This window comes from Epargyreus clarus, unplaced genomic scaffold (assembly GCF_041222505.1).
Source record: "Epargyreus clarus isolate Ecla_fem2 unplaced genomic scaffold, WU_Ecla_fem_2.2 ptg000007l, whole genome shotgun sequence".
Classification (NCBI taxonomy): domain Eukaryota; kingdom Metazoa; phylum Arthropoda; class Insecta; order Lepidoptera; family Hesperiidae; genus Epargyreus; species Epargyreus clarus.
In genome coordinates, this window is record NW_027332215.1 from 24954362 (window position 1) to 24972368 (window position 18007).

Below are 18007 nucleotides of genomic sequence, written 5' to 3' on the forward strand. Positions count from 1 at the left end.
AAAGGTGGACCCCTGAGACATGCGAAATGTTTTTTGAAGGTGTGTGTTCACCTTTATTACCTTTGTTGGTACCTTGAGTTGTCCCTTAAAAAGCTTTTCGCGTTGCGAAGAGTCATCGGGGGAGTACAAACTCCTTTTCCCCCGATGTGAAAGCTTTTCGCGTGGCGAAGAGTCGTTGGGGGAGTACATACTCCTTTTCCCCCAACGTGAAAGCTTTCCGTGTTACGGAGAGTCGCTAGGGGGTTTCATGCGCCTTGCCCCCTGGTGTGAAAGCTTTTCGCGTGGCGAAGAGTCGTTGGGGGAGTACATACTCCTTTTCCCCCAACGTGAAAGCTTTCCGTGTTACGGAGAGTCGCTAGGGGGTTTCATGCGCCTTGCCCCCTGGTGTGAAAGCTTTTCGCGTGGCGAAGAGTCGTTGGGGGAGTACATACTCCTTTTCCCCCAACGTGAAAGCTTTCCGTGTTACGGAGAGTCGCCAGAGGGTTTCATGCGCCTTGCCCTCTGGTGTAAAGTTATTTCCTCGGTAGGGCCCATACCGAGGAACCTATGAATGGCTAGGCAGGATTTTGATAATCATGCCTATGTCACATAAGAATTATGCATGTTTCTAGATGCTTAACTTAGGTTTGTTACAAAAACCTTAAATTAAACGATCTGGTCACTATTTCCTTCTTTTATTGTTGTCTTATAACAGTTACTAACAAACTAATTTTGTATATCAGTGACATTGGATTCTAGAATAACTTAATCTTTGATTTCAGCCTTTGGTGATAACATTGATGATGAAAACTTGAATCCAAACCCAGAAGTAATTGACTCCGATAAGGCGGGGCCATCTTCAGCACCTGACGGGACAGCCGGGCCTGTGCCACGGCCACTTCCAACATCCTTGGAAGAAGAAGACTGTTGAAACAGCGGCCCCATCACTACACTCGCTGCCTTGGTGGATCCCAACATCTTCAGACGACGAAGAATAAGCCTGTCGTGACGCCAGGGTGTCAGGAGAGGCCGTGTTAGAGGGTTGACGTATAAAAATCAAAAATGGGTATAAAAGGCGGTGCGAGCACGTCGGTCGGGCATTATTATTCAAGACTTTGTGCGGAGCGGACCTCTTGTCAATTTTCATTAGGAATCTATTTTTGTGTTAAATCTTTGATTGTTATTGTTTTAAATTACATAATTCATATTAAATTTAGTTTAGGTTATTTACCACGTGTATTTTTTTTTAATAAAAACCGCTTCTGATAGCTAATACTACATTTAAGCTATACAAGAGAAATAATTGAATTGTAGCGTTGACCGATACGGTGTTAAGTCAATGCCGGTTTCAAATTATCTTAGGTATTAGTAGTAACAATTGTGGTAAGTATTAGATATTACTGAGTAATAAACTGAATCCTTATACCATTTAAACAGTGTATCTGGTCATTCGTGTCGGAACATTTAATGGTATACCTATGTGGTTTATTCTATCGACAAATTATCGATTATATTCGTTATTCAGAATACAATCGTTTCGTCATTGTTCATATCTTCGAACTCAATGAAAGCCCAATAGCGGGCATTCGGGGCAAATTGTTTTATAATTAACACGACGATCATGACGCCTGGAGCTATGGAATCTGTGCAGATAATATCGGCAGCTTGTACCGGAGGGTACGATTGCCTCAAGCGTTTAGGGGACGAATGTCTTTCAAATTTACACCCCAAACGTCACAACGTTAGGTCCATTCTTGACGCATCAAGCAGATCAAGGATTAGACTCTCTTTGATGCTCACAATGGGATTTCACGCGTTGTTAGTGTTAGAGCAACATTGTGGAAACTCCTTTTGATTTCGGGTATATTTTTGATTTCATGTTCTACGGGCCTTTGATTTTTGGGGAGACGATACTGATGACGTTATAGGGACTGTTTGCTCGATATTTGAGATCTATTTTGTGAAGAAGTGTTTTATGTTTACCTAGATTTTCTAGCGCTCATGTTTTAAAGTGAACATGTAAGAAATGATTTATACTTAGATACCGTGAAAATGTGAAAATACAAAAATTAAGAAAACTTGGCATGTAGTTCTTCTACGTATTAATATTTTATCATAGTTATTTCAAACGTATATAACTATATACGCGTAATCATTGATTCGGTTCATATGATGATTATTCATTTAAGTCGGAGTTCGATACCTGGCTTAATAATATTTTTCATTAAATAATTGATTTCTTGGAAAAAAAAATTGAAAGACTGCAGAAAAAATATACAAAGAAAACAATAATAACAACATTTTAATAGTTGAATGTAACGATAAAGCAAACGGGCTACCTAGTAAAAGTAGTTATTTTCGAGTATAGATCTTTGTAACACCAGAGGAGTCGTTAATGACTCGCCGGGTTTGAAGACGAGTTTTTTATTTATTTCTGCGTATGAGCCCCTGTCATAGAGTTTCATGGACAAACGTCTGTTTTTGATCTAGGTATATCTATATTTATGCTATGTAATAATACATAGTGTGTCATATAAAAAAATGACAAATCTAAACTAAGACAAGTGCACCCTCCACAAAGTTATATACCTATATCAAGTCAAGAGAGTATCCGAACGAAAAACAATACTTTTAATTTCATATTCGTGGCCATTAGGAAAACTACTTGCGACTTATGTTTATGTAATGTCAGCCCCTAGAGCGACCGTCAGTTTGTTTATCGCAGCACTATCCCGGCATCAATCACACGAAACACGATATCTATGTCGTCTAGTAAAAGCACTATCGCGTTGTGACGTAGGAATATTGCTTTCAACTCTCGATTATTAGCAACGTAACATTCGAAAAAGTACATCTGAGTCTCATATTTAGTATTCAATTAAAGGATCCGTTTAAGTAGAAAATTTGCTTAAAATATTGGATCCAGGTTCAGATTTTGTACTCTCGATAGTATAATGATAGATTATGGGTCAGGAAGACATGACTTGTCTAAGAACAAGACATGCTGAGATGAATTTAGTCTGTGTGTGTCTATGACACCTATAGAACGTACTGAGCCCTTGAATTAGAAAGTTTTTTTTTTAATTTAAATATGCATTTATTTATTTATAATGTATTATAAGCTATTTTGTAGGTATCGCCTTGGAAGCTGCAAAGGGTTTCAGTTACCTTTAGGTATAGCTTACCCCATAGTATATTTACCTACCCGCTCACAATTTTACAAAATAAAAAAAAAAAAAACTTATAAATACAATGAGAGTAGACCGCAAAGCAGTAACAAGCAATTCGTTCCAGCTTCCACCGCTAATAAAACAAGGATGCAAAGGAGGACTAATAGTTTTTTAACACCCCCAAAGTTTGTCCCCATTGTGTAAGCGTGGAATTAGCCGGGGGTCTCGACCACGAACAGATATCTCATTACGAGAGATCAAAGGCTTGACGTGTCAGTTGTTTGTGCGAGGTGCCGCTTTGGCCTCAAGTGCACACCCCCAAGGCGCTATCTACAAACACTATGTAATTGAGAAAGTTTGTTATCTAACACTTGATTGTGGCACGATTAAGTTCGTAAAGCTTAATGTACTTACGTATGTTTAAATAGTGAAGTTTATGTCGAACTATTGGACCCTTTCACATATACGTAGGCATATTTAAGTAGTTACTGAACGAAATTTTGGTAGTATGCAGTGCATGCAGTTCACCTGATGGTAATTGGTCACTAGCGCCCATACACATGTTTGATCAACCCCAGTTAGGATTTGATTCCTACCTGACTTTGGCAACAGATCGGTTACAACCCTTGAAGACTAAGTTGGACTAAGTTGGAAGTGTGACAATGGTACTTCCAAAAAAAAAACTCAAGGGTATCTACCAACTTCAAAATAGGGAATAATGTCAATCGAAAATAAATGATGACTACTTTAATGTAATAAGATATACTAATAAACTTCTAGTCGGTGGTTTTATATCAATAAAAACATATCAAAGAAGCAAATCAAAAATCTTTAAAGGTTTTATACTCAAAGCTAAGCTATAGCTAAGTATGTACGATTGAACGGATCTGCATTATTTTAAAAATAAGAGCATAAAAAATAATCAAATTTATGAAACAAATGTAGTAACAGGTTTTATTTGACGGAAAAGTACTAAATTTATTTATACAATTGTTACCGTTGAGAAGAATTATTTTCATAAGCAATTCAAAGCAAAGTTTGCCTTGAAATTGTATATTACAATAAAATATATTTTATTTGTCTATCACTCCTGTTTGATTTCTCTCCACTTCCTGTATTTAACATTAGACTATTACTAAATCCAATATGTTAGACTCGTCCAATAAATAATATGAGCCGAAATTTGAGAGGCTTAATAATAGCCCCCTAAAGAATTCCACTATCCACCTTTTGGCTTCACCAGAACAGCTCCAGATTCTAGTTAGGTAAAGTATTGTTAGAAACGACGGTAAAAGTAAGAAAATTAAATTGTCAAATGAGGGTATTAACTAAAAGTGGACGTATAAAAGGGCACTGTAGATCGTCTACTGGAGAGTTTATTTTTCGATCGTTGTAAAGGACGTTACTCTGCCACTTTTGTTTTAAAAATTGCGTTTCATTGTTATTCTGTTAATTTATTTAGAATAGTTATGGATCTCGACTTATAAAAGTTGGTTTTAAATAATTATCTGACGAGGTTCTTAATAGTATTGTAATCCAAACAACATATACATACGAACTTCCATTTCGATAATAACTCAACTTAGAAATACGCTCAAATTCATGTCCAAGATTTGCTGAAACTGTTTGTTAGTTACAAATGATGCTAATAAATCATGTTGAAAATGGGTATGCACTGAAATGAAATAAAATATATTTATTTTGTATAGGCCAACGACGGCACTTACAAATTGTCAGTTACATTATTTTTCTTAAACTACTACCGGATCGGAACGCGACCTCTACTGAGAAGATCCGGTAAGAAACTCAGAGGGTTTGTCTTTTTTATTAATAATAATTATTATCTCTTTTTTTTTAAATGCCATCATTTTAGATAATATTAATAAAGCTTTGCTCCAGTACCTTGCTTTACATTTATCTAAAAAAGAAGTTTGTTGCATCATTAATAAGTATTTCAGAGCAGTTCTTTAAATAGCGCCGCTTAAAATTTTGATCATAGAGTTTTAATCACTGGTCTCTCTGGTTGTACAGCTTTATTATGATGACTTGTGGTAATAGTGAATGCAACATTGTAGCAAAATTTATAGATGTTATCTATGAATTGTTTGAAGTTCTATTAAGAATCTTCTGTGGTTGTACTCCGGCGGCACCTGCGCCACACCTATTTCTGCCTAATAGACTATGGCATTTAAAGCCTTTCTTTTTATATGCACCAGTACATTTTGTGACGTAGGTTGACATAGAAACAGTATCACTGTGAAACCTTCATCTTGAGATAGGCCAAATTGTTCTTCTTCTGAACTAACTGAATTGTTCTAATTGTAACTTATAGTGTGACGCCGACCACAACAGAATGACCTTTCTAGCGACTTCATTAAACAACGGGCTGCATAATAATGAGTTCGTATCCCCGTTCCTACGGAACGAAAACATTCCGATTCTCATTTTAAATTACAATGCCCAACGTACCCCTAAGTATATCTACGGCACTCGTTTTCGCTCCACGGCACACAAAACAATAGGGCGCTTATGGTTTCCCTCCTAACGCCTGAAGCGGTTTTTCCTCTATCCCCCATCTCCCTCACACTAACCAAAAAATCATACGAGTGAAGAGCAAAGGAAATGGCAGCCAAAAGCCACTTTTAGTTAATTTTCGAAGCCGCCGCTCGCTTCGTCTCCTTTTAGCTCGTTCGTGGCGCGCTTTAAAGTATTGGTTTATTTTTAATTCTTCTTTTCCACGCAGTGATCGCTTTTCAGCCTTCATGTCATTTTAATCTCTCGCTGATTTGCGATAGCACCCTCATCACATGTTAAGTAAAATTTAATCTTATTTAAGGAGTGTGCTAAAGTTCTCATATTTTAAATTAAAGTGTCGAGTCAGCGATTAAATAAAAGACGAAACTTTTTGTTTATACAGATAGAGTTAATAATATGACGAGATCGATTGTACCATACAAGCAAGTAAGTATATTTCATAGTTCATTAATACGTTTCTATAAATAACAAATAACAATATAACACATTTTATTATTATATTATTGTCTTGTGAAGAGGAAATATACGATTATCTTAATAAAATTAAGCAGTTGACATTAAAACCCAAAACACATAAAAATATACATGCTTACGGTAAAGTATCGAAAAGTCACTTAGATTAGCATAGTATTTTTTTTTATTTTTTTATTTCTATTTTTAGTAATATATTTATTACTTCTGAATATATTATTATCTATTTGATAAGATATAAATTGTATAAGAAAAAATATTATAACAGGATAAAAACAACCTATTACCTATTTTCACTATTAGATTGAGGTGTACATAAAATTATTGTAATTATAACTAGGGAAAAAATTACGATTTTGTAATTATTACCCACTTATTAGCTCAGATTTGTTAAATCCGTGCTAATGAATATCGTTTAGTTTAAATAAAGTTGTGAATTCATTTGGTAGGGGACGGCGGGGGCGTATCATGACATTGTTAGATAACGATAATTTATGGCGTGACGGTGAAAATACGGCTACCGATTTTATATCTAAGCACCAGAATTTATAGCCGATAAAATTGATATTTTTGAATTGTGTTTGTTATGATAGTGCGTAGGGGATTCTTTTGTTATGAATTAGCATTAAAACAATATGTTTATATACTAAATCATAATTATTTACGTTCACATTTTAGTTAACTATAGCAGAATTAAATAAATTGATAATGCACTCTTTTTCTTTTTAAATAAACGTAGCCTTTAGGATTGTGCATACGTTTCAAATACATGAAATAACTTACAAAATCAGAAGTTCCAGACGTAACTTCATAATTATATAAAACATATATTCTATTTATAACATCAGTAAATATAAATCCAATATATATTTATTTATATTCGCTTACTGTGTTTTAAAAGTCGCATGTAACTTTAATGACGCATGTCAAATGTCGAGTGGTTATGGAATAGTGTTCCTCATAATCGGTCCCTAGGGCGCGTCGTCATTTGTAGCTATTGTCCGAGGGCATTAAGTCGTCACGGGTTCACGCGGCTCTGTCGGGTGCACTGTTTGGCCATTTAGTCATCAGTTACCTATTAATCATAAGTCAATGTGGCATAGCTATCATCAGTTATAATAACTAGCGAAGCGGCATATTTGTCATGAATTTGAAAATAGCGTAATTCTTTATTTGTTTACTAACCAACATTTTTTTAAAGTTATACTTCGTGATGTGTTAGGAAAAAGTAGGTAATAACAGAGATAGCCTAGTGGTTAAGAAACTCGAACTCGTGATCGAGGGGTCCGAGGTTCAAATCCCAGGCTCTCCTCTGATTTCACAAAGTTAAGTAGAACGATGACGGAAAATCGTAAGGAGACCTGCATGTACCTAAGAAATCTTAAAAAAAAGTTTTCAATGATATGTGAAGTCTACACTACACTACACTTGGCCAGCGCGGTGGACTATGGCCTAATCCTTCTCATTCTGTGAGGAAACCCGTGCCCAGCAGTGGGCCAGTACCCTTCCCCAGAAAATCACGTTATTACGTAGTTACAAACTAAAAATATCATTCTTCATTTGAAAAAAAAACAATTAAGTAACTAACTAGCAAACAAAGTAATACAATTTATTAAGTCAATTTTTACCTACTTTGAAGTGTCGTTTCGCAGTGAAACTTCGTACATGTATGTAATTTGAATGACAATACCATAATTTGATATCTTGGAACTGATCTGATAATGGAATTTTTTTTCTTCAACTTTAAATAGTAAGTGTGGTACCTTTTTGAAATCTCTATTAACTGGACATATTTTTTTGTGCAATGTACGTTTATAGTCCAGTACATTTTTTTTTTCACCGCGACGAGTCAAACTTGAGGGAAAAATAGTAAAAAAAAAAAAATCTAAAAATATCCCTATTTTTTTCATGTTTTCTTTACATCTTTTAACTAATTTACATTTCAATATGATAGACCAACTATCTGATAGTATTTAACAGAAAAATTAAACACTGCATCACCAAATTTGTACACGCAGTTAACGAACGAAGATGAAGAGGGCTGAATTTCTCAAAAAATCTAAAACAATTGATAGTGCAAAAACGGTGACACTTTTATGAAGGTATTTTTTTTTCTCTGAAAGGTCAGACCCTAACCTATGTTCTCCCCAAGTTTGTCGTGATACTTACGGGACACCCTGTACCTATATGCTAACTAAAATGTTAGATAATAACGTAAAGCTAATTATCAATCAGAATGATCTATTGCTATTATTTTTTTCTAGGTATTTGGACGTTTTGCTACTTAAGAATATCCTATATAATATTGATATGTATACCTACATTTAATATAACCAAAATTCTATCCAAATTGGATCAGTAGGTTCTGAGAAAGTTGCGGACATACAAGTTTACATACATACATACATAGCGGTCGAATACAGAATCTCCTTTTTTGAAGTCGGCTAAAAATAATGTACATTTCGCAAATCTGTACATCCAATATTTCCACAGAAAGTTGTCAGAGGAACTGAGAATAAATAATGAGAACAATTTCTGTAATATAACAAGTCTTAGTTTGTCTGTTTGAAATCGCACCAAACCAATCAAACCAAATCAAAAAATGATCAAACCAATCATCAAACCAAAAAGATTAAATTTAATTCAACGGATTAACAATATATTCATAGGCCGTATCTTGACTTCAACATTTAGTCTTTATTTTATTTAAATCGATGTACTTCGTCATCAGTAATTACAATTTAAGTCCAAAAGTAATTTTTCAAACGTGACCTGTATGTAGAGCGGTTTCAGAGAGAATTTCAGTTTACGGGTATGTTCAGTGAACTTTATAGTTGTACAATTCACGTTATATTCTGAATGCCTGCGGACAATATCGTAGGCACAGCTTTTGAAGTAATAATTCAGAAAAAATTGAATTAACGACATTAAATATAGGTAGGTACTATGACACATAAACCGTAGCTAACACTTGTCCTTCACGAAGTCAAGAGAGGATCGATGACAATGAGGAGCGGCAGCGAAGCGTACACCGATAATGCTCCCCCGATATAATGATAATCATCGCAATATTGCGTCACTTACTGAAATATTGTAAGTGTCAATCAAAGAATTAAGTTTGTATTGTCGCGACGGCGGCGGCGCGTGCCGGCCGCGCGGCGTTTCGGCTCGCTTGACGCGCGTGCGACATTTTAGGGGCCCTTTGTTTTGATTTCGAGCGGCGAAATGCGTAACGTTAGTAAATTTTGTGTTACGTAAATTGGGCTTCTATTCCCGATACGCTTCACCAACTTTGTTATATAATATTTTAACGTACAAAAACCAATTCATAACCACAATTAGCCCCCGCTATTATTAATTGTTTCTCTTTTCGTCCTCAACCCATTTTCGTTTAGCGAACCCAGCCAGTAGCGACTGGGTACGGGTTTATTTCTTGCGGTGTCCTTATCTTTAAACTGACTCTAGCCTGCTGTCTACCAGGGTAGCTAAGTACGACTTGGAAGTCCACACTAACCTTTGAGATTGTTTTATAGAACTCTCAGAGTCTCCCAAAAAGAAACTTCATTTACCGTCAAAGAAAGTGACAATTGTGTCAATACATATCGATTGAAAAAAACAGGGGTCCGTGCCAGGAATTAGAACTCCAAACCCACTGTGTGAAGGGCCTACTTCTAAACCCCTAAGCTATGACTTCAATAACTTTCTCCTACTATAAATACATGGGCACAATACTAGTCTTTGTAACACAGCATTACAGTCAGTTAGTCTGCAGTCGACAAGATTGAGAAAATATGGAGGAATTGCATTACCTAACACTAAAGAAACAAAGACGCTTAGTCAAAGTGCTAATATTCCCCATAAAAATCTTCCCATATGCAACGGAAACGTGTAGCGAGTGTGTGTGCTTTTGAATTGTGACGTTGGCGAAGAATCCCGGAAATATCCAGGAACCCTTTCCGCGCCAATAAATCTGTTCTCGAGGTAGCGATCTACGTGCGCCTATTCAGCGACGGTACAAGCTCGCAATCTTACTTTCTTACACTTTCCATAATGCAATTGTAATGTACCAATTGAAAGACTTGTAGTACAAGACAACACCGGGGCTAGGTACAAAACCCCGAAAAAGATTACCTTTGCGATGTATTGATCAAATCAAGAAAATGGATGCCCCACTATTCTACGTCTAGTTCGTTTTTCTTTTCTAGGTTTCATATCATGACACACAACACTAAGAATATCCTAACGCACAGTACTTTGCACTATTTGTGACTTGCATAAATAAGAAATTATAGAAAACGCATATCGTGAGTACTCGTTATATAATAAAATGCACCAGAAAGTCGGTCACCAGGGACGAGTGGCGTCTTATTGTTAAGCGGGCCATAAGCAATATATTATGATGACTCGGAGCTCTCTGTAACTGCAAGAGGTCTGAAACATAGCTAGATAATGATATACTTATATACATAGATAGGGAATTTCACATAGATAGGGGGTTCACTACAAAAAGTTAATAAATAAGTAATTAAGTAAATTTATTTGTCCAACTTCATTGTTCAATGATCAGTGTTTATCGTCCAATGTAGAGTTCAATGGGGCATTTCTGGGGCGGTGTCCGGCCCTGAACATTCTGGCGGATATTGACGCCCGGGCCTTTCATAAGATCCGCGTCCTCCGTCAGAGGACTGAACCTTTCGACGAAGAGACCATCGGAGCGCTTCGTACGAGAACCAGATGGTACGCTCTGGGGTACTGACGCGAACGGCTTCAGGAGCCTAGGAACATGCTCCAACGGCTGGTTGACGCTATCCTACCGAACTTTCGGGCCTGGCTGAAGAGCAGGGGTAGAGTGACCTACTGCCTTACTCAGATACTTATCAGACATGGGTTGGTGGGCCGGGTCTCCGTTGGCCATCGTCGGGACAATGGTGCAGTGCAGTGAAGCCTGGGACGGTATGATCACCTTCTGCGACTTAGTCATGTTTGCGAAGTAAGACGCCGAACGAGCAAGGGAGTGCGCTGAAACCCGTTTGGAGGAGGAGTCGCCGCGGGCATACTTAAAGGCTCCCGGCGCAGTGTCCCTGTAGTTTCGGGACCAGAATAGGGCTACAATATCCCCTGCCTGTCGTAAGACGGCGACTAAAAGGTGACCGGGGTTTCGGGCGGCAAGAGTGGGAGTTTGAACCGCCCGGCGAGCGGCCCCGGAAAGGACGGCGGCATTTGATGTCGCATACAGTCGTATGCACGGGGCAACGCGCTGAGAGGGCCCACAGACACGGGCATTACCTCTTAGATTATTACTTATAGAGAAAAGTTTTATGATTTTCTCTGACACGACACGACTTTGAATATCTGAAAATATAAATGGGACTTATGTGGCAGTATTTATCGAAATGTTACGAAGTAAAACCGAATACGAATTTTCTAAAAAAAATGGGTAAAAGTTAAACGAGTATATGCTTGTGGTATATATTATTCCTTTCTTCTGGATACCCTTCTATAGTATCTATGCACAAGAGATAAGTAGACACCGATACCCCAAGCATTATTCTTAGCATTATATTCATCATTTCGATATTGGATTGCTAGGATTGATGATAGAGACCAATAATTTTACCATGCTTGCCAAAATGCATGTATATAAAATGTTTTTTTTTCTAAGACGCGTTACAAACCTAAAAATTTAAAAAGTATATCAGTTTTAGACTTACCTTGAGTACCCTGTGACGTTGCATGTGTAGACCACGTACTCTTATATGACGCATCTGAAAACATAAAGTATAATATTAAACTTCAAACGAAGAAGAAGATAATATGATATATTGAAAAGGTCTAAGCCGCTCACGAGACTGTGCCGAGACTGTGACGAGACTGGTCTGGTAATGGGTTGACATGTGTTGGACGTAGAACCAGTAAGAAAATGCTAAAGTTTTGTATAAATCGTGGAGGAGATCTCTACATACTTTGAGTACAAGTTGTCATTCGGATACACTGAGAAGACCTGTAATCGATGATGAATGGATGAAGCGAAAGATCTAAGATCTAACTTTCGTCGTCAACTCATCACTGTTCCACTGGTCGCAGTTCTGGGCATTGCGTCTCCTCTCACATTGAGGATTACGTTGAAGTCTACCGCGCTGGCCAAATGCGTATTGGTAGACGTCACATACCTTGGAGAACATTATTTTTAATATCTTCAGGTATGCAGGTTTTCTCATGATGGTTTTGTTCATCGTTAAACAAGCGATAATTAATTTCTAATACGTACATTAATTTGCAAAATCAAAGGGCTTGGATTCGACCCCTGGACCACTAGATCGAGAGGCCGATTTTTAATATAGTGATTGAAAATCGGCCTCTCGGCTAGCACTGCGTCTCAAGATATAAGAATAACCTTACCATTGAAACTTATATTATTGAAACCACAATAAATTATTGAAATGACAATATATCTTGGAATTATTGAAACCAACAAGTAAATCTTACATTTTTTCTGGCTAATCAATACTCGTAAATAATAATAGGTCAAGCGAGTTGACCCCCTAGCGCAATAAATAAGGGTGGTATGGGAAGGAAGACCATTTGCCCTACGACCCAAGCATAGGTCAAGTTTTCCCCTGTAAAATGACTAACACGGGTCGCTTACATCACGATAGAGTTACGTAAGAATGTTATATTTAATTGGTTAAATTTAATATGTGCCATTTTTTAATTCTTTGTTTTAAATGAACATTACGCACAATTTGTTCACTTAAGTCACACTTAAAATTTTAGTGGTGAGAGCAAGAGAAAGAGAGCAAAGTCTTAGTCTATTACTAAGACTGCTCCGTTTCTACCGTAGCCGTCTACCGTAGATTTGAAAGCGAAAGTAAAATTAACTAATATATAAGGAAATGTTATAGCCAGGATTATGTTTCGGGAAGGTTTGACGATCGATTAAGAAAAATCCTAGTTTTACCAATTTCTATAGAAAACTGCAATCAGCACTACCCAACTGCGCATGCAGCGATTTCGTCGGAGCCTCGGAGGCGCTCAAAGACTTAGACCACTGGCTCGACATGCACTCCTAAACACGAAATAGTAGGTACATGAAATTTGGTTACTCGTACATGTTGTGCATTCAACCACCGACCACCAACTCCTGACCGCGTCCGACGTTGCGTAGCTTTGTAAATCGGAGATGCGCGTTTCTGAATCCTGGTCCTAAATAATTATAAATGTGAAAGTGAATTTGTTTGTACGTTTCTTTGTTTGCTACGCTTTCACGCATCAACTACCTAAGCCGACTGATATGAAATTTTGTACCCGCGTTGTCAGGAGTCTAGAAAAGGACACAAGGTACCTTTTATTTAGAAAAAAGTAAGCTTCTCGAAGGATAGACGAAAAAAACTATTTTACTATTTAACTAGAAAAACCTTAGGGGAAAGCTAAATATTTAATAAGTAAAGTCTAATTATAGAGATACACAATAAATGATAATAAGGTTTTCAAAACAGTATTTTAAAACAATAAAATTCTTAAAATGTACTCAAATATACGCTCTCGGTTTTATCAAACGGAAGTGTTAAAATGACGGCAATCATAGGATAATCTCGCGTCTACCTCATGGTGTTTAGTACTGTGCGTGTGTCTGAGAGCCCACTAGACTGTAAGCGAAATTTGGAGCGTGAAGAGTTTTATGCAGACTTTAAACTTAACCCCAGACGCGCAAAGAGGGGGTCTCATACGTTTGCCATTTATGTCTGTGTGTCTCTCTGTGTATGTGGTGGTGGCTTTAAACCAAATAGAATGTGGCTTCAGTCTCTCAAAGTTTTCACTGAAATGAGTGACTTAGCGTAGCTGGACCCGTAACCTTCGCTCCCTCTAGCGAAGATGGACGCTCAAGGAAACCGGCAACGTTGACCAAAACTATCCCTCCCTTTCGGCCCATAGTCTTGTTCAGGCTGAGCTTTTTAGGCTCTCCACAACGCGGTGAATCTGAATAGACCACTAGAGCCACCAGCACCCACACAATTCGAATAAAGGGCCTTAGTTCATGAAAATGTTTAAAGTACTTGAAAATGATTAGGCTAAAATCATTTGTCATCATTCCACTTGATTGATGAGTTGAAATTTGTGTCACAAAAAATATCCGATGTTATTGAAATAATGCCACCTGGACCTGATGCTACAATCATCCCTGAATCCTTAGCTCCTTAAAAAATTACAGTCGACGTATGGTTAGGGCTATGTGCCTTCAGACAATCCGTCTTATTTATAGATAGTCGTAGATAATCATACAAATAGCAAACTTGTCTAAATAAGGATAATGAGCAAATTTATTAGTATTTTTTTAACGACCACATTTATTACAAAAGCACTTTGATTATGTTGGAATACTTCGTATGTTTCGGCCGTACCACAGACCTTTTAAATCAGAACACAACAGTTTCTCATGGCCATGAGGTAAAGAAATAGTGTATTTATCCCGGAGTCGATCTAACACAGAGTAACAGTTGGCGTATGAAATTTTATAGGTAGGTATAAGTTATACAACGTAGACAAAATTCATCCTCTAAAGCAGTTAAATAGGATACAATTCCCTTTTATTAGAAAATATTCCCAGATAAACAAATGCTCCACGCAATTGTTCTTGTCATCTCAGTATGGATTTCTGCATGTATGTACTGTGAAAACTTGAAAGATATGGAAGAAATTTATACTTAAAAGATTTTATTTTAAGTTACGTAAGTTATATTATATTATGGTAATCTGGTAGGTACATTTAAAGTTAGGACAAGTTAAGGGCCAAATAATGAATATAATAAATAAGTACCTACCTACACGCTTTTTGCAGCCATAACCCATTCTAGGATTTCAAGTATTGTGGACATAGAGAGACGGTCGCACAAACATTCAAACTCAGAATAGACATCTTAATGCATCGTGCAGTTGTTTGCTTAATAATCGAACTTGATACCCATTCCAATCAAACCTATAGTGACTGCTGCACCATGTAGGTCGTCAATAATATCTTATAGTGGCTTAAAGCAGTGTTCACTTTTTATCTTCCCTCAGTAGTTATACCAATAAAAAACCTGTAATTATGAGATGAAGACCGAAGTGTGGTGACATGTACTTTAGGTACCCTTCAAGTAGGTAAATGTCTAATTAGACAGATTTCATCTTGACTAACGTGCAACGTAAATTAGGGTTGTCACTTTAATATTGTTCAATAAAATCAAAATACACATAAAAGAAATCAAAATGATAGATTTTGTCAATATGATATTGCATGCAAGCACTTATTGGAAGTTAATAAGTTTACAATAGAGTGATTAATCCTGATAGATTTTTAGAGCAATAGAACTGTACTTCGTGCTACTTACGATACCCCGAGCTAGTTTTTGTCTAGCATTAGCCCGAGCTACATAGCAAGTTTAGATCGAAGAAATATGTGTCAGATACATAAAAATCAGCTGCGGATGATTATGAACTAAACCCATGCGACCACTGGCGCCCAACACAGCACACCACAACACCAAAACACACAAAAATCATACAAATCATATTCACCAGCGAACAGCATCGAGAAGTTGGTGAACGTGCCGGACCGACTGAGGTAGTCGGCGGATCCCTTGATGTCGAGCATGATGCCGGCTTAGGGCTTCCACGGGCACATTTTACCGGGACGTGCGTCACGCATGGCGTCGCAGGCACACTCAACGTCCCAGAGCGGCCCGGGGGCGGAGCCGTGCACAGCAGTAACGCCCTCTAGCCGACCCCTCTAACCCTCACCAACCGTCTCGCCAATCGCGTGAAACTCAAGCTAATCTTTATCTGAGAAAAATAAACAGGGTGGGTGGGAGATAATGACGAGGCGCTGCCGCGGCGCTGGTAATCAGGAGGCTTTGTGGCCCGCGACAGCCTGTTAGCGAGCTCATCCGATGATGGTTTGGCGAAAATTGAATGCTTTGTGTCGCTTCCAGCCTTTTTGTACGCGATATCGCCTGCCTCGGCCGACGCAAAAATCGAATTCGACGTCTGGAATGCTTTGTGATACCTACGCCTATATTTGCGACATATCTTACCGAATACACCTAGGTAGCCTGAGAGCTTATAGATATATTCGCTCAGTAGATATCGGGTCATTTTATCATTCCAGTCGAAGCTAAGTCGACGTAGCTTTTGGGTAACTAAGACGTAGCTTTTAAATTATAAGAGATTCATAGGTATCTGCTTGCGTGATTAATCTGCAATTTTACACACACACACACAAAAGGACGTTGTATTTTTAAGTGAAAATTTAGGCTGTCTTATCTAAATGAAATAAGAAAGTGCAGTGTAGAATTGTACATCCGTGCTACTGAGGAAGGTACCTAACCTATATCTTGTTTATTCTAATTTTAGATTGGATTGTGGGAATAGCCTACCGAGAACCACACTTGAGTAGGTCAACAATTCATGCTCGAGTAGTTAGGTCAATCTCGATTTGCAACCATTATTATTATTTGATTTACCTAGGGCAGGCAATCCATACCTTGGTAAGTAATACAAGGTCTTTTTTTCTGGATATGATACCTACACAAAATCAAAAGTATTTTATTGTAATGGAGGCTTCTAAAACAGTTTCTACTCGTATCAGGTACCTAATGAATATGCCCACCAAAATCATTGTCAAATGTCCATATAGGTATTCTTTTACAGCCTTGCTTATTTCCAGAATGTCGGAACACCTGTTTTATTTTAATAACTAAGTGTCCGTTGGACTGGACGATTCATTATAATTTACATAAAGTAGTCCATTTAGCGAAGATATTTACGCCATTTTTTTATAATTTTGATGAAAGAGTGAACACCAATGTTGCGCTTGTTGTAATGTCAAAAATTGCTGCTGTGGGTTTGTATGTAGGGTGCGGTAAAATAAATTCCTTTATATTGGTTCAAATTGGATGCAGAGATAGCCTTATTTTTTTTGTTCACGAGGGGGAAACCTTCAAAAGGTACCCGGCGCCGTGGGAGTGACGCAGGGTTATGTGGGATTTTTACCGCACTAAAACCCCCCGGTGGCCGTCCTAAGCGCTGCGTAGAAGGCTCCGGGATCACCAAAGGAACGCAACCGGAGTCCTCTTAGCGCGTTGCCCCGTCGGGCTCTGCCCAGCTGAGCTTGACGCTCGCCACACAATCTGGTGCGTACGACGGTATGCGACCACACACACCGCCGCCCTTCCCAGGGTCGCTTACCGGGCGGTTCGAGCTCCCACTCTTGCCGCCCACTACCCCGGAAGCCCCTTTTAGTCGCCTCTTACGACAGGCAGGGGATACCGTAGCCCTATTCTGGTCCCGGAACTACAGGGACAGCAGTGATAGCCTAGTGGTTAGGAAACTCGGCCTCTTGATCGAGGGGTCCGAGGTTCAATTCCCAGGCACAAGTTATGTGCGTATTAGAAATAAATATCACTTGCTAAACGGTGAAGGAAAACATCGTGAGGAAACCTGCATACCTGAGAGATTTATAAAAAAAAAATCTCAAAGGTATGTGAAGTCGGCCAATACGCACTTGGCCAGCGCGGTGGATTATGGCCTAATCCTTCTCATTATGAGAGGAGACCCGTGCCCAGCAGTGGGATAGTAATGGGTTGTTAATGATAATGAAATTGGTTCAGGCACATGCGTGCGTCTAGATATAACTATAGGAAGGTACTTATCTATATGTAATCTGATATGTTCAAAACTTGCCACGCACGCCACACGTTCGATTATTGTAGGTCTATTTTGTACAGTTAGCAGGAGTTTTTACATTTGGACAAAAATGACCGTTTTGGTATTTGTTTACATATTTGCCCACACATTTCTAATCAACGCCCCTAGCG

At 38.1% G+C, this 18007-nt stretch overlaps 1 protein-coding gene across 3 annotated transcripts in view; it reads right to left on the bottom strand.

Annotated features, from left to right (window-relative positions):
- Ets65A (DNA-binding protein D-ETS-3) overlaps positions 1-18007 on the bottom strand; it is a 105893-nt gene that overhangs the window by 43965 nt on the left and 43921 nt on the right. For all 3 annotated transcript variants that reach the window (XM_073075244.1, XM_073075245.1, XM_073075243.1), the window contains exon 4: positions 11867-11920. In XM_073075244.1, the coding sequence (XP_072931345.1) occupies positions 11867-11920 (54 nt within the window). The remainder of the gene's footprint in view (positions 1-11866; positions 11921-18007) is intronic.